Genomic DNA, 18,249 nt, shown 5'->3' with positions numbered 1-18,249 from the left:
ATTATTATGTTAGAAATTCAGTAGGAGAGAAAAAGACATCTAACCCTCCAGGGCTCTCTTCAGCCTGAGGCAGGCACACAGCTGTTATTTCCTCTTTTAATGAGGAGTCTTCCCCACTGAAAACAGCTGCCTAAGGCTGATGTTGGCCCGATCCCACTGCCTAGATCTCCCCTTTCTATGTAAAAACTGAAGTCTGTCACTCCACGTTCATCATCACTTTCTATAGAAGACAAAGGGATTGTGTGATGATTTCAGAAAAGACACTGAGAGTTGGTCAATTGGTGTGCTGGCAACAGATTTGGGTGCTATTAATATAAAACCTCTGTGAGATCATCAGGATTTGAAAGGCCAGCTTTTCTTAGCTTTTCTCTCCTGGCTGAAAATTAGAGGCAGGCAACTGAGCTATTCTGCCTTAGCTTACGGGGTAACGTTCACTCTTCCGGGGGAAAAGGAAAGACACAGTCTTGGACTACACACCCTGGGACAGAACCAACAATGGGCTGGCAAACTGTGTTATCCTGAGGGTAGAGAAACTCTGTGAGAAGGAAATGAGTGTACGGCATAAAGCCACAGAGGCTGGGTCTGGATAGGGTAGAAATAGCCACAAAAATAGCTATTGTCCTTAAACAGGTGAAAATGATTTAAATGATCATGTTTTCAAAACCCATCAGGATAATACATGAGAAAATTAAAATAACAACAACAACCTTGGAAAATTAAAATCTGTCTCTTCAGTAAATGTCACAAATATATTGGTGGCAGTGTACTGCAGAAAAGAAAATATCTCATGTCCCTCATAAGATATCACTGCTGCTTCTTATCTGAGTCTTCTGATCAATTAATAAACTGTTTTAGTGTCTCACGGGACTGAACTCTAATCCTACAAGATATGACAATTTTATCCTAATAAATTCAGAATATATTGGAAAGTGCTCTTTCTTTTCTGAAGCATTTTCATTGCTCTTTAAGTACAAGATCAGATAACATGCTTGAAACAAAATAATGGGCTTGCACTCCTGAAATATTTCATACATGGGACTGCAGAGAATCTCAGCCACTGAACATCATGTACCTTGAAAAGCAGGGTGACTTACATTTATAGGAAAGTGAAACTCTACATATTAGCTGGGTTTTGTGCCTGCAGCATTTAAGACAGATAAGAAAAAGATGAATAATCTGTCTTATTCTTTGCAGTAAGAATGCTAAATGTCATGCTCTAGTGCAGCATGAAATCTTCCTAACAACTATGAACCAAAAGGGATTTATGGACTCAGCTGCACTACTTTCTTTCTAACTGTACAGCCCAAGCCTCAGTGAATTGTGCGTGATACGACCCAACCTTTTAAAAATTTCCAGTTAGAGTGCTGGAGTTAGGGAAGGTGGAAGAGGGGAGATTCAAACATTATGAGAGAGTCTAGTTCCAGAAAATTCTAAAATATTTACTGTTTTTAACCATTTTAATGTAGCTTTCATAAATATTAATAACAAAAGGTGGTAAACTGGTCAAAATTAGATGTTTCATTTGTACAGGTTTTCAACCTGCTTTTTATTTAAAACAGCAGGTTGGTTGTTTTTGAAATGAAATTGTTGTGATTTAATTGCATACGCATACATGCACACACACACACACACACTCCCCATGCCTTTCATGGAATAGCTGCATTCAGATTCCTGGTGTCTCAAACTGCCAAAGCTATGTGTTTTTAAAAGTATAAAACTGCATGTGGTTTTAAAAGTGTATTAAACACATAAACAAAAAGTGCATAAACACTATAGATTTAAATTTGTTGTAATATCTTCTCGTTTATTCTCTAGCTGATCAAGCTGAGGCTTAATAATTGTGTCACACCTAACAGAAAATGATTTGGTTTAAAACCCAGTCACCCAGTACAAATCTTTGCTCAAACCATAGCTAAATGAAAACAGCCATGTGCTTGGGGGCAGATCCTGTTCTAACTTGCACACTCTGTTTACTTGGGCTTGAACCAGGCGACCGACCAAGATCTTTAACTCGATTCTTTCACATGCATCATTTATTATTACCGAAGTCCAACTGTTCCACATGCAGGCAGAGAAAACACACACTGAGTCCTTACCAGGTTAGTAGCTTCAAGCAAAATGTGTTTGAATCAAGAAAGAAATTTTTACAAATTGCCATGGAGATTTTCAGAGCACCAAATACATGCTTAAGCAAACAAGGCAACAGAGAGAGACTGTGTCTACAATATCATGGCTGAAGTGCACTGCTAGAAGCTCAGTTTTCTAAGAGCAGGAGGTACTTTTGTCTTGTTTGGGAATATGTCCCCCCAGTGTCTAGAAGGGAGACAGCTGCGTGGTAGGCACTCAGTAAATGTTTCTGGAATGAATTAAAGAATGAATTGGCTTGCAGAGTATAGAAGTTAGTGAGGTTATCAGCTGTGTCTTTACTTCTCTTCCATGAACTTTGAGAGAAGGCACACAGCTACCTATGTGTCCACCATCCACTTGCCTCCCAACTTGCCCTGAGAAGTAACCTCTACTCTCATCAATGATGAGACAGCCACCATCTATGCTTTGGAAAGAACAAAACCCCGTTTGCCTGCTCCAGCATGGCTTGGACCTCTAGCTTGCACGGTCCAGGTTAGGGTTCTGTGTTATGATGACTAGATCCCTATGTATGATGGAGGCTTATGTCTGGGCACCTGGTAGATAAAGTAGCTGGTGAGGAATCAGAATGGACAGGTCAGAAGGGAACAGGTCCCAGTGTGAGGAAATGCGGAGCAGTGTTGCTCTCTAGCCACTACTCTTCTATTCACACATCTGCTAAGGGAGAGCAACTGCCTAAGGAGAGTGTGAAGCACGCACTTCAAGTTCAGGGTCCAGGGGCTTGTGCCCAAAGACACCCTAAAGGGAGAACCTGGAGGGAGGGAGGTGGTGCTTGGGCTGATGCCTCACAGACAAATGAACACTTTGATTTTGAATTTTTTAATCCATGGGATTTATGCTTTCCAAAACAAAACACATACGACAGTTGACAGAGACTCCTACCTTGTAGATTGTTGGCAGACAGGTCTCTTGAGTCCACGTTCCACTGGAGCATTCCTCCAATCGCACACATTTATCATGGCACCAGCCACATTGCACAAAGGAAGGGGCTGAGAGGCACTGACTGCAGGACTGGAAATGTTCACAGCCCAGGCCATTCAGCGGGATCTTGGTGATCTGTGAAGACAAGTGATGGAAAGAGCTTCCAGAGGAGGGTTTTGTTTGCTTGTTAAATAAAAACTAAATACATCAAAGATACATACAAATATAATTTTACAGAGTCTAACAGAGATGCCACTTATGTGTGCACATCATGTAATAATGCTAATATGATTAAACTTAAAAAAACTTTTTTTCCTTCCTTCCACTTTTGGCACATATGTGATAAAAGTAACTATTACTGTCCAGTGAACACAAGCATTATCACGCAATGTGAGAGGTTCTATTTAGTGGGGAAAAGTTTGAGATGATATACTTTTCAAAAAAATTTTTCTTGGAGTATACTTGATTTACAGTATTGTATTAGTTTCTGCTATACAACAAAGTGAATCAGTTATACATATACATATATCCACTATTTTTTGATTTTTTTCCCATACAGGTCATTACAGATTATTGAGTAGAGTTCCCTGTGTTATACAATAGGTCCTTATTAGTTATCTATTTTACACATAGTAGTGTATATATGTCAGATCCAATCTCCCAATTTATTCCTCCCCTGCTGAGATGATTTTAAAATAACAAGAGAGTTTAATTTAAGCTACTGGAAAACACACTTGAACCTCTGGGAAATTCTAAGTAAGGTTACATATCATTCTGGCACCAAAATGCACCTCCTCTCAGGGAAAAGGGATTATTGGCCAGCATAATCTCTTCCAACATACACTTCAGGAGTTATCTGCCTGCACTAGAGTTCTGCCCTTAGGACTGTAATTCTCATTTTGTGTGTTTGTGTTTCTCATTGAGAAATATAGGACAAAAGGAGAAGTTTACCTCATGAAGATGACCTCCCATAGGTCCAATTTTCCCCAAGTAAAAATTTAACTTGATTTTAGGAGATGTCTGGAATACTCAGGAAAGAGCTTCATAGAAGAGAGATAAATCCAGATGAAGGGAGAAGTTAAAAAGGACCAGGTGACAATGGCTGTAAATATCCACTCAGGAGGAACCACATTGATGGAACCTTCCTATGGAACAGGGCTTACCTTCTTCCCAGTGACAACCAGTGTATAGCCATTCTGGTTTAGCGGGTGCTCCACAATCACTTCTGGAGACACAGGGTGGGAATCCAGGCGAAAATTCACGTGAGGAGTTAATGATCCTGATCGAGAAACCACAACCTGAGAAACAAACCAGAAAGCACTCTTAGTCCAACAGTCCAACAAGCTCAGTTTAAATATACTATCAGGGGAAAACGTGGATGATAATGGTAATACCAGATTAGATGAGCTCATGGATGTTTGAACGATATACCCAACAGTTTATTGCACTGTAAATCAATACATCTTCTAATCTCCTGCCTTGAAGACAATTCATTTGAACCCCCAAGACAGAGTTTTGCCTATGATCTTTTAATGATTTCTAGGAAAGGAGATCTTCCAGCCATTAAGCCAGCACATGCAGACACATGCTCACGATTGTACTGGGAACTGGAGGAGCCAAAACTCACCCCAGAAGACCTCACTTATGCTATAAGGATTCTGGATTATTTTTAAATCTATCCTCCTGACCCTCCCACCAGGCAGCTTCCCTTGACGTACAGGAAAGTGTAGTGAACAGGGAGTCTGGAGACCTGGAACTGGTTCCAGCTTTGCTACTCTTTAGCCATATTTATAGATCTTTTGAGGTCGAACTAGGCCCTCAGCTAACTTTGAAATGATGTGCTGTCATTTCTTATAAACCATTGTCCCATCGTACATTATTACTTTGGTTATAAATAAGGTTCTGCTTCTTGGCCTGGTTTTATAATAAGACCTGATGGTTTTAACAATGTCTTGGAAAGGAGATTTGATGAGTGGTGTCATTCTTGTTGTCAGGTATTTCTAATTTGGGATGGTTCTCAGCTATAAAATTCCATCAGTCCAGTCGCTAGAACCCAGTAATAATGAAGTCCAGGTATAAGATCAGAAGAAGGTGAACACTCAGACTACAGGAGAGCTTAGACGCACTCTCATTCTTAAATAGGCCATAACATTCTATCCACAGGAAGGTGCACAATGTTGAGCATAGCTCTGGGCTTGAAACCAACTTTATGAAATTGCTTGACATCCAAATACCCTTTTACATTTCACTGAAAGGGCATTTGTTTGCCACGTTTGAATCATGGGACAAATGTGGGCATCTGTGAGATTGAGATTAAATAATAAACCACTTCTACCTCAGCTTTCTTATCCATAAAATGGGAATGAACTGCTTAGTACTCTAACAAACACACAACATAAAAATGTTCTGGGGAACCAGTAGTAAATTTTTTCTTCAGCACAATAAAGGAGCTATTTACCCTGAAACAATTTGGGAAGATTCCCCAAATCCCTAATTTGCTCCCACAGACTGGATTGTTGATAGAGAAATGGACCAAGTTCACAAAGGGCTGTAAAAGTTAAACATCATGACTTTTTTTTTCAAACATTTGCTCTACACCAAACACTCAACACGTTCAAAACAACTCCATTAAGCAGGGTGGCTATATTTGCACAGAAACTAAGTGATAGACTGAAGGTCATTTGGTTGGAATGGAAAAGAATGGAAACTACTGTTATTCCTAAATTTAGGGCCAAATAGTTATTTGTGACTTTTGTAGGGAATGCAAAAAAAAAAAATCAGTTACCAGTGCTACCTCCCGCTGGTGCTGGTTTCAAGCAGAATATCAGAACACCAGACGTCTAAAGCTCCTACACCAAATTATTTCAGTTAACCATTTTTTTCTATCTTGACTTATTTCTGGTGCTCATCACCTCTTGTTTTTCCTACCCCTCATGCTCCCCTGCTCCCCATTTAAAAAAAATATTTCTCTGATTGTTGTCAATCACTTCAAACTGCAAAGGGAAAAAAATTCCTTTTCTCACACACAAGTAAAAACCAAAACAACATAACAGCCTCTTTTAATAAACTGATTCTGTTCTCTGCCTCATTCTGTGTTTTCTACTTCAATGGAGATTATTCATCCTTCTGAACCTTCCTATAGATATTTGAATTTTGTGTCTGTTTCTCTTATACCTTCCCTTCTATTCAGACCTCCTACATAACGATCAGCTCCTACTTTTTTTTCTCGTATCTTTTTGATCTCTTTAATATCATTCCCCATATCTACAATAAGCAATCTCTTCTTAATTTAATAGGTCATCATCTTTGACTTTGGGCTTCCCTGGTGGCTCAGATGGTAAAGAATCCACCTGTAGCGCAGGAGATCTGGGTTTGATTCCTGTGTTGGGAAGATCTCCTGGAGAAGGGAATGGTTATCCACTCCAGTATTCTTGCCTGGAAAAATCCATGAACAGAGGAGCCTGGCAGGCTACAGTCCATGGAGTCCCAGAGAGTCAGAGACGACTCAGTGACTAACACTTACTCTTGACTTTATCAAATATGGAAGCCCAATCAAATATCCATTTCCCAGAAAGAATTAATATTTCTCTTTTCACAAAGATGTTCTTTGCGCCACTGGAACTTGGATAGATTGATTTGGTTCATTACCTGTTAAGACTCTATCTGGAGAACACCATATATGATGGTAACTGAGCCAGGCATTGTGTTAAGTGCTTTAAATATGTATTTTGTTTAGTCTTCACTATAAGCCTACAGGGTAGGTACTATTATTTTCCATAAAGAAAATATGATAGAGAATTTTAGCTAGAAAGTACAAGTCAGGTTTCCAAGGAACTTTCTCTCATGCCAGAAACTGTTTGCTTGACCTCTTCTTAAACACTCAAATATACTCTTGGAGCACCAGAGTAAACACCAATAAAAAACTTCAACTCTGAGCTCCCAAGAGCCACTTGTGAGTCAAAGCATTAAAACAAATTTCACAATATGTTTGCCTTGCCAAATACTCCTTGTTTCAGTAATCTTGGCTGTACAAGTTAAGTGTGCCTAAAGAGAAAGACTCCACATCTAGATAGTTTCTGATAGCACAGAGGAAATGTTATTAGTACAGCCGACAAGTTCAAAACTTTTGATCATGAACTAGGATGAGTGTGGCTTGGTATAAAAAATGAGATGAAACAGAGAAGACATGAAAGCTGGGGAAAAGTGAGATGACTGCGTGGAGTCTCAAGCAGAGGTTATGTCACAGATGCAAATACCTTTTCAGTTGATCATTAGCCCTGTCTCTGGAAGGATACCTATTGCTATAAAATGCCAAGAATGTGTTTCTATCATTAACTCCTCACTTTCTCTTCTTGCTAAAATTCTAAGTAATTGGGTAACCACTTTAACTCTCAAAATACTCCTGAAGCAATGTTTGCAAGAAATAAGGAGTTCCTTTTGGTTGTCATGGAGATATTTCTAAGGACAGAACAAAATCCAGCTTTTAAATTTAATTCTTACGATAAATCACCTGGCATTCTTAGAACAATCAGTAAGAAATAGAGACCAGCAATTATATTTTGAGTTTCTACTGTGTTGACTATTAATGCCCTATAAACGGGATTCCACAGAGTTCTCTTGCCCTCTTTCCACCATGTGAGTACCCAGCAAAAAGATGGCAATCTGTGGACCAGGAAGCAGACTCTCACTAGACACCACATCTGCTGGCATCTTGATCTTGGAATTCCCAGCCTACAGAATTCTGAGAAATAAATGTTTGTTTTTTAAAGCCACCTAGTATGTTAATTTGTTACAGCAGCCCAAACTGACTAAAACACCAGCAATAGGTTTATATCTTAAGTATGTGAAAGAAATTGATATTTGTCTAGAAAGAAATCAGATACGAAGAGCTTTGTTTCAACCACGGTAAACATCGAGCTTTCTAGAACTAAAAAAATGAAACATAAGAAGTGGAGATCACTGATTGGTGCTGACAACTTAAAATTAGAAGTAGTAATACAAAGTACCAGGCGGCAAAAGTTGAATTAAATGAAACTTTGCTTTGTTCTGTCACTCTTTTTGGTAAAGGGGCATAAGTGTTTCTATACCAACCTGATACTACAAAGGCCAAGATATGTACAAATAGCAATATTCTTTATGATTGTAGTATCAATGTGTGTGTCTCAATTTTTTGAAATGAGTCAAAGTGAGTCGAAATGAGTCAATACCAAATTGAGACCTCTGTAAAAAAATTCAAGCATCTAAGAAACATATAAGCTAGTAACTTTGTAACAATTTTAAAAATCCAAAACTTTCAAATCAGTATTTCAAATATAATGATTATAGGATTAGTCAATCTATACACAGAGTATATCTGTCTGAATTTCAAAGAGGCTACTGATAAATATATTTGGTTGTAAAATGCCTCTCCATTTCTTTCAAGTAAGCACCTAAATAAGAAATTCCAGTTATTCCCTGCTAAAAAAAAAAAAAAAAAAAAAACACCCCAAAAGGTTAGCATTTTTCAATGTTTCAAATACTTATGATATTTTAAATTTCTATGCTATAACAATTTACAAGATGTATGTATTTCAAGATCATGCATTAATTCATTTTCGGAGACTATATATGAACTGGGCTTAATTTTTTGGTATGGACATAACTCTGTAATTATTATTTACAACAGATGTTTTTTTCCTCACAGAAGAAATCTCAGAATCCATGAAACATATTTTCTTCTAAAGAAATATACCAAAGTTACTGTTCTTTATAGACATAACCAAATTAATGATGTATGCCTTTAAAAAAAAAGGCAGATGATATTTTAATTTGATCACTTTATAAAGGAGATAGGTAAGTCAGCAATCTCTGAAGAGAATGTGGAAGTTCAAACTTCGTTTGGCTGTGTCCCTGCAGGCTGCTCTCAGCATTGATGAGTTGATGATCTGTGTCTACATAGTCTAAAATAGCAGTAATCCCAAATGTAACATGCTGCAGGCTTCAACACAAAGCACTGAAATACCATGATGGTGGCACAGGAACCGAAGGAATTTGGAGACAGGAGGTCAATAAATAAATTGATTTTTCTTACTGGAAGTGAGTAATTACTCTCAGGTTCACTGATTACTAATATAATCCTTTAGGTAATGGTTGTAAGTAATGACCATGAGCTAAGGATGTCTTTTTAGGTGATCCCTACCTCTTGAACTTTCTTGCTTAAGACCAACCAGTCAAGAGAAAAGGGCTTATGGGTGGTAACAGCATCTCACAGAAAGGGGGATGGGGGAAGAGAAGGATGATACCAAAGAATCGAATGACATCTATGACAGTGCTCAGGCAGCAGCCACTGTATGCAGACAAGCCAGTGAATGTGGAGATGAACTTGCAAAAAGTCTGGAAAGTGTGTGCCCACCCCCACCCCATCCTCATCCACTCACTCTCCCTGGTCTGACAGTCATGCACAAATATTTTAATAGCAACGCTTGCATCTAGAGATTAAAGGCCTTATATAAGTGCTGTAAAAAAAAAAATCAAGCAAGCATTGTTTTTGGATGTAGATTAGACGAGGAGCTCAGAAGGGGAGATGTGGGCAATCCCTGTGATTAGTCCTGTGATCTTCATGAGTATCCTGCTTCCCTCTCCCACGTAGCCCTGCACTCTGTGCTCATGTTCTCCAGCCTTGTTCTTTCCTACATCCCCACCCCCTCCACAACTTGTAAGAAGCCCTGTTCTTACTGTTTACTTACACTATCTCCAACAGTGCTTATCATATTATTTTACTTTAAAGCATCCCAAGAGAGCAATCACACAAATAAAAACTGTTTTTCAAATCTAGATCTACATTGACATGGCTCTACAGATAGACTTGAATATATGTACACATTAGTATATTTAGACATAGCTGCACCTGTATGAGATAAGTTACATGCTTAAATGTTAGAAACATGTCAAAAATGTCTTCTCTTCCATACATACAATATTGTTAGCTAAACAATATAAGTCTTGCTAATCAAATAACCACTGTGAAATATCTGATTCACTTTGCACCCAACAGCTGGAGCTGAAGCTTGTATTCCCAGCTAGAGCTGAACATAAGCACAATAGGAAAGGCAGAAACAGCTGCAAACTCTTGGGAGAAAACATTTGCAAAGCAACTTTGCCTTTAGGCTTCAGGGTAGGAAGGAAGTAAAATCATTCTTCTGTTCCTTTTCATGTATGGCAGCTGTCTTTGGGGAAAAAAATTATGTCCCTTCTATTTTGTAACAGAAACTTCATAGTATTATTGAAACATGGGTTGTAGAAACTTAGGCTTGGCCACAGATTCAGCACTTCAGTGCAGTCAAAACATTTACAGAAGTTAAGTCACTGCTTGGATAGATTAGGCTGGATGGTCCCCAAGTTTTTGCTGTACTCCTGACTCCATCTCCAACATTATTTGCTGTAAACAAAGTGGATTTTAGTGATGGTGATTCTTTGATTCTTTAAATGGTTTAGGATTATTTACATAAAATTTTACCAAATGGAATTCTTTTAGGCAAGTGGCAGAGAAACAGATCCTCTCTCGGTGAGTCTCAATAGCCTTGTGTTTTTTATGTCTTTGTTTTCTCTAGGTATCAGGTACATGTTTCTATCTCCCCTACTAAAAATTTAGTTCTTCAGAGGAAGGTTCTCTGTCACAGCTTCCTTTGCCTCACTTATTTGCCTAGTAAAGCATAGTTAGTATGTTCCTGATATATAAGGAATGAATTGAGAGTTACCTGGTTTCAAAAAATCAAGGATATCAGTGCTTTTCATAAGAAAAGTAATTATTTAAATACTTATTTTCATCTTTGGTGTTATGGATGCACAGATATATTATAGCTTCTTTGATGAAAATGCTGGGAGATAAGAATAAAACATTTGTTACAGCATTTCTATTCTAATGAAACTGATATATATAACATACCACTTGGTGAAATCTGAAATCTGTCACACAGCAGAATTTACTCAGTTATTAAAGCATTCTATACAAAAGTGGAATTTTATTAGAACTTCAGAATCTGGAAATAGGCCAGGAACCTTGTGATGTGAAAAAGTGTCAGACCTAAAGTGACTGTAGAAGAAAGCTTATTAATATGCAACCGGATTGGTGAGGTAATACACAAAATAAAAAAACAAAAGCAGAAAAAAAGATAACACGAGGAAATGAACATAGGGAAGCCAGTGAGAATTCAACAGATGCTAGGTTCAGTCATTCTTCTTCAGATTTTTCTTGGAATTCTCTAGAATAACATAAATATCAACTAAAAACACATATAAACACCAGATAACAACACACATTTTACAAGGATAGTAGATATGACCATATTTCAAATTTGTTAAGAGTGCTTGTCTGTGTTGGATGGGGCTGGGCATCTCTCCTTAACATTTTGAGGACAAAATTAAATGGTTTGAAGTGGGTAAATAGGAACACTGGACTGAGAGAGAGGGAGCAAGGAAGAAAAAGCATAGCTAATTGTGAAGCAGTGGGAGGAGGGGAGACCAAGTGTGGAATCATTTAGATCTGTATGATTCGTTGTGAAGTGGGAAAGTTTTATTTACACGTTTTATGATTTTGCAAAAATTCCACCAGGCCCACTAGTACAAGAAGAACATCTGATGCATATCCAGACTGCTATAAAGACAGTGGTGGTTTTTAAAAATATGTTTTGTTAAAGAATACAGATAGAGAATGTACAAATGAGCAAGTCATAGGAAAACATCATCATCCTCAATTGCTTTACTGAAAGTCATTTCCTGACCAGGATGTTAATTATGTCAGATGATCACGAAATAAATATCTCCCTTTTAAAGAAATTTCTAGTCTTTGTGGAAAGTCAACATTTCCATAGATACCATCGTCATTGTGCATTAACCAAGAATCTACTAATGAACTCATGTTGAAAGCACTACCAATAACTATTAAAACAGTAAAACAGACCCAACATGAGAGCATCTTAATTTCTGCAAAGTGCTAGGGGTTTTGTATCTAGGAGACACGATAACTGTGACTCTGAAATGTGAACTTTTATTGTATGGGAATACTGTTGCTATCCATTAAAAGCATTTCTTAACAAAATCTGGATCTTTTTTCCCCCAGTGTTTGTACTTCTTTGTGTCTGACCCCATCATTTTGCAGAATCAGAAGAGCTGGAGTTACAATGGGATTCTGATGATAACGTCCCTTCCTAACGCCTGCCAATATTTCTCAATGATGTGAATGTTTCTTCTCATGGAGACGCACAGCTCACACAATAGCTCTCCTTTGATCTGTAGCTTCTCCTGAAATAGGAAAACATCGCCTGGAAGTGCTTTAATTGTTTCATTTTATTTTCCAATCATGTGATTTAAATCATGAATGGAAAAAAAAACCTCAAACTGTTCCAGGCAAGAAAATTAAAGCAACCACATTTAAACTGAAAGCTTTAAGAATTTAACAAAAAAAGGTCATACACTTCAAGAAAGGGACTAGGCTTCATTGTTTTGCTTTCAGTCTGTGTCTCTAGCTTCCACTGTGATTTTCACTTTACAGTATTTGCCAACACCTTACTGTAAAAAGAGAAGCAAATTAATTGTATGACACTGGATAAAACAGACACAGCCACTCTCAGAAAGTATGTACCTGCATGAATCGACCTTCTGATGTCCCGAGATTAGCGATGGTGAGATCTCCTTTGATAAAGGTGGATATAGATGTTAAGAGGACTTGGTTGAACTGGCCCGTGAATAAGTCAACGCGTGGCAAAGCTGTGGTAAACTCTGTTCGATATTCATCATTGCGCACTTCACATCCTGATGAATTTCTCAAAAGTGTCTGGAATAAAATATGGTCATAGAATTAATGTGAGTCCAGATGTGAGCAAGCTGTTAAGAAACTTTCTGGTGTGTCTTTTCAGAGGTTAGAGGGAATGGCAAGGATAACAGACAATCTGAAAATGGACATATAGCCCCAGATAGGCAGAAACAGTTCCCGTGATCTAAATGACTTCAGTATCAGTAAGTGCTGTTGTATATACACAGACACTAAAATTAGGGCTTCCTTGGTGGCTCAGATGGTAAAGAATCTGCCTGAGATGCAGGAGACCCTGGGCTTGATCTCTGAGTCAGGAAGATCCCCTGGCAAAGGGAATGGCAATCCCCTTGAGTATTCTTGCCTGGAGAATCTCATGGACAGAGGAGCCTGGTAAGCTACAGTCCATGGGGTCGCAAAGAGTCAGACACGATGGAGCGACTAATACTTGCACTTTCACTTTTTAAAACTAGGGTCAGATCTTATCATCACAGTTTGTACCACGGCTCCACATGTTAAGTACATAAAAATGGCCACATGTAAGTACATAAAAATGGAATTCAGCAGGCGCTAGTAGGAGAAAAACAAAACTATGAATGTCTCAGGCCTGGACATAAAGGCAATGCTTCTAGCAGGCAAGTCCAGTGAGATGGATATCAACTGGAATAATCACAAATGTGGGAGTCACACTGGGACACTATATTTTAAACTGTGTGCCTTTGTGCCTTTGTGTACAGTGAGGTGGTGTGGAGTGATGATTTATAGATGATTCATGAGAAAGCAGCGGAGAACCAACCCTAGACCCAGGTGCCTGCATCATACAGCAATTATCTATATGTTTGTGAAATTCATGTTACTTCTGTTTCAGTTCTTCCATTTGTAAAACTGAGAAAATTACAGAAATGCACCTACCTTACAGAGCTGCTCTAAAGATTAAATGAGCTAGTTTATAGAAATCTCTTATAAAAGAACCCAGTACACAGAGAACACAGAGAAATTGTCCTCATTATGGTGAAAGGCTCAAAAAATGCAAAAGTTATACATCAAATGCTTTATTAACCAGCTAACTAAAAGGCAATTACCACCCAATCAGGTGGTAATTTATCGTTTAGTTTTAACTTCAAGTGAAAGGATTTAAATAATATTGTTCACTAATATATGACAAGCACTTGGATCCCTCCCTTCTCCTTGACTCTTCAGTCTCCTGCTTCTCCTTCTCAGTCAGTTCAGTCACTCAATCATGTCCAACTCTTTGCGACCCCATGGACTGCAGCACGCTAGGCTTCCCTGTCCATTATCAACTCCTGGAGCTTACTCAAATTCATATCCGTTGAGTCAGTGATGCCATCCAACCATCTCATCATCTGTCATCCCCTTCTTCTCCTGCCTTCAATCTTTCCCAGCACCAGGGTCTTTTCAAATGAATCAGCTCTTCGCATGAAGTGGCCAAAGTATCGGAGCTTCAGCTTCAACATCAGTCTTTCCAATGAATAATCAGGACTGATTTCCTTTAGGATGGACTGGTTTAATCTCCTTGCTGTCCAAGGGACTCTCAAGAGTCTTCTCCAACACCACAGTTCAAAAGCATTAATTCTTTGGCACTCAGCTTTCTTTATAGTCCAACTCTCACATCCATACATAACTACTGGAAAAACCATAGCTTTGACTAGATGGACCTTTGTTGGCAAAGTGATGTCTCTGCTTTTTAAAATGCTGTCTAGGTTGGTCATAACTTTTCTTCCAAGGAGCAAGAGTCTTAATTTCATGGCTGCAGTCACCATCTGCAGTGATTTTGGAGCCCCCCAAAATCAAGTCTCTCACTATTTCCATTGTTTCCCATCTATTTGCCATGAAGTGATGGGAACAGATGCCATGATCTCAGTTTTCTGAATACTGAGGTTTAAGCCAACTTTTTCACTCTCCTCTTTCACTTTCATCAAGAGGCTCTTTAGTTCTTGGCTTTCCACCATAAAGGTGGTGTCATCTGCATATCTGAGGTTATTGATATTTCTCCCAGCAATCTTGATTCCAGCTTGTGTTTCATCTAGTCCAGCATTTCTCATGATGTACTCTGCATATAAGTTAAATAAGCAGGGTGACAATATACAGCCTTGACATACTACTTTCCCTTCTACTACTTCTCAAACTGTAGCATTTGTCTCCTCTGCAGGACCATCCATGCTTGCCTATCAATGTTAGGGTTCTTCAAGGCTCCATCTTAGGGCTCACTCTGCTCACTCTTGATACTCTCTACCCAGGATATGTTTTATTGTTTTTAGTTGACACTCATATTTGTGCCTCCAGGCTACACTGCTCCTCTGAGCTGACTGTACATTTATCAAACTGCCTATGAAACTGGCATTCAGATGTCTCAGAGACCTCAGGCTCAACATGACCAAAGTAGAAACAACAATCCTCCTTGCCTGATCTCATGATACAATGCACTCCAGCAAATGGCTCCACCATTTCTCCAGGTGCACAAGTCAGAAATTTAAGTGTTATCCCTGATTCCTCCCCATAAACAGTCTACTGCCAAGTCCCATCAATTGCACTTTCTAAATATCTCCTGAGTCCATCCACTTTTCTTTATCTCCACCATGGCAACTTCATCCAAGGTACCGTCATCTCTTTCTTGGACTATGAGAATGGCTTAACTAGACCTGACCAATCCAATCTCATTCAACCTCTTTCTAGATCCATTCTCCACACTGCAGCCAAGTTTTCTTTTTAAACCACATATCTCATCATGTCACTCTGCTTAAAATGCTTAACATTTCCCCACTGCTCATAGGATCAAGGACAATATTTTTAACATGCCCGGTTGGCTCCTGCCTCATCCAGCCCCTGTTCAAATTCTCCAGACTCAGCCTGCATTGTTTTCTTCCTTGCTCCCTATGCTCCAGTGAGCTGGCCTTCTTTCAGTTCCCCAAATAAGCCAAATGTCCTCCTTACAGAATCTCTGAACATGCTGTTCCTTCTGCTCCTTCCACCTCCATTCACCTTGGTAACTCCTATACCTCCTTCAGATCTCAGTTTGTCATCAGTTTTTCAAAATGTCTACCCTGATCTAAATATCGAGGTCAAATGCTTCTATGACAGACTGCCATAATACCATGTACCTATGTGAAATGGCACTTATTGCTGCAACCATTATTTGTTTTTGTGATAATATGAGTCATGTGAGACTTCCCATGTGGCTTCCTATGATCAGAGACTCTGCTTGTTTACTACTATATTGTTAGTAGTAGATGAAATGCCACACACAGTAGATGTATAATAAATATTAATTGAATGAATGAACAAGTAAGTAAATCAATTATGGGTAGATGGGGAATGAGAGTAAAGATACAAACCGAATTACTAAAGCTATTTTTTTTTTTTTCAGGAATGGGGGTAGTTTAAGAGTTTACAAGAGACAAATGTAGAGACCGACTCTGACTATCCTGACAAAATGATTGCAAACTGGTAACTCTGAGGCAGATAACTGGGGCAAAAAGTTGTATAAGTAAAACAAAGCCTAACTTGGAAGAAAGAGAGAAAATTTTCAGTTTTACACATCTTTATATGTAGCAGAAGTCTGGAAAATGATTTAGAGATTATAGAGATTTTCTATTATTGTCCTGTTTTATTTGTCATAATCAGAAAGTTGTTACAGTATATTTCAAACCAACTGAGTGTTTAAGAACAAACTAAAATAAAAAGTTTAAAAAATTAAATAAAATTAAAAAAAAAAAATAAAGTCATAATCTCCAGGAAAAAAAAAAATATATATATCCTTATGTAAAATAGGCTTCCCTGGTGGCGCAGTGGTAAAAAACCTGCCTGCCAATGCAGGAAATGTAGATTCGATCCCTGGGTTAGAAAGAGCCCCTGGAGAAGGAAATGAAAAACCACTCTAGCATTCTTGCCTGGGAAATCCCATGGACAGAGGAGCCTGGAGAGCTACAGTCCATGGGAGTTGCAAAAGAGTTGGACACGGCTAAGCAACAACAACATATAAAATAACCTTACTCCATAATGTCAAACTTATGTCACACAGACTGCAAAGTTCTTACATCTATTAACTTTTATGGTTAAATATAACCTAACGTGCTGTTTTATACAGCAACAACAACTTTTTTATTTTAAATAGTGAAAAATTAGTGAACAGAAGGTCTCAGAGATGCTAAACTTATGACTTATAATTAATAAGATGTTCTAGTTCTAGACATTTTTGATATATATTAGTGAGTACTCTTTTACTATTTAATTAGAAGCTTTTCTTCACTAAAGTGCTATAGATTGCTTTGAGGAGTAGCAAATAACTGAGATGTACGATCAGTTCAATAGTAACTGATTAATTGGTAATTAGGTTTCCACTGGTGATCAGTCATCCATTTTGAACAGGGCTGGAACTAGAGAAGCTTCTTAAAGGAACAGAGGCCAATTTTAAATCAAAGGCCTTCTCAAGTATTCTGTTATAGAGGAGGCTGCTCTTCAGAGTCAGCTTCTCTGATTTTGTTCATTTCTTGTTCTACTTTTTTCTATGTCTAGGAGGCATTCTGGGAACTTTAAAGGCTCAGACTTGACTTGGGATTCAGTGCTGGTGGAGATATGATGGATTCATCAAGATATAAAACAATTGGCAAATTGTGGAGCAGAGTCTTAGGTTGTAAGCTAGCAGCAGCAGTCTACTAGATGATACCACTCTAGTGGCAGAAAGAGAAGAGGAATTAAAGAGCCTCTTGATGAGGGTGAAAGGAGAGTGAAAAAGCTGGCTTAAAACTCAACATTCAAAAAACTAAGATCATGGCATCTGGTCCTATCACTTCATCATGGCAAATAGACAGGGGGGAAAAATGGAAATAATGACAGATTTTCTTGGGCTCCAAAATTACAGTAAATGGTGACTGCAACCATGAAACTAAAACATGCTTGTTCCTTGGAAGAAAAGCTATGACAAACCTAGATGGCATATTAGAAAGCAGAGCTATCACTTGGCCAACAAAGTCCATATAGTCAAAGCTTTGGTTTTTCCATGTACGGATGTGAAAGTTGGACCACAAAGAAGGTTAACTGTTGAAGATTTGATGTTTTTGAACTGTGGTGCTGAACAAGACTCTTGAGAGGCCCTTGGCCAACAAGGATATCAAACCAGTCAATCCCAAAGAGAATCAACCCTGAATATTCATTGGAAGGTCTGATGCTGAGGCTGAAGCTCTAATACTTTGGTCACCTGATGTGAAGAGCCAACTCACTAGGAAAAAACCCTGGGGCTGGGAAAGACTGAGGACAGGGGAAGGGACGACAGAGATGAGATGGTAGGACAGCATCACTGACTCAATGGATATGAATTTGAGCAAACTCCAGGAGATAGTGAAGATCAGGGAAGGCAGGCATGCTGCAGTCTATGGGGT

At 38.6% G+C, this 18,249-nt stretch overlaps 1 protein-coding gene across 3 annotated transcripts in view; it reads right to left on the bottom strand.

Annotated features, from left to right (window-relative positions):
• The window catches only part of MET (MET proto-oncogene, receptor tyrosine kinase), a 114,971-nt gene that overhangs the window by 41,628 nt on the left and 55,094 nt on the right, over positions 1-18,249 (bottom strand). For all 3 annotated transcript variants that reach the window (XM_005899132.3, XM_070369587.1, XM_070369586.1), the window contains exons 3-5: positions 12,686-12,877; positions 4,230-4,364; positions 3,028-3,201 (exon numbers count right to left, since the gene is read on the bottom strand). In XM_005899132.3, coding sequence (XP_005899194.2) covers positions 3,028-3,201; positions 4,230-4,364; positions 12,686-12,877 — 501 coding nt within the window. The remainder of the gene's footprint in view (positions 1-3,027; positions 3,202-4,229; positions 4,365-12,685; positions 12,878-18,249) is intronic.

The sequence above is a fragment of the Bos mutus genome, chromosome 4 (genome assembly GCF_027580195.1).
Source record: "Bos mutus isolate GX-2022 chromosome 4, NWIPB_WYAK_1.1, whole genome shotgun sequence".
NCBI classification, from domain to species: domain Eukaryota; kingdom Metazoa; phylum Chordata; class Mammalia; order Artiodactyla; family Bovidae; genus Bos; species Bos mutus.
The sequence above is the reverse complement of the archived record's forward strand: the minus strand, read 5'-3'. Positions and strand labels throughout refer to the sequence as shown.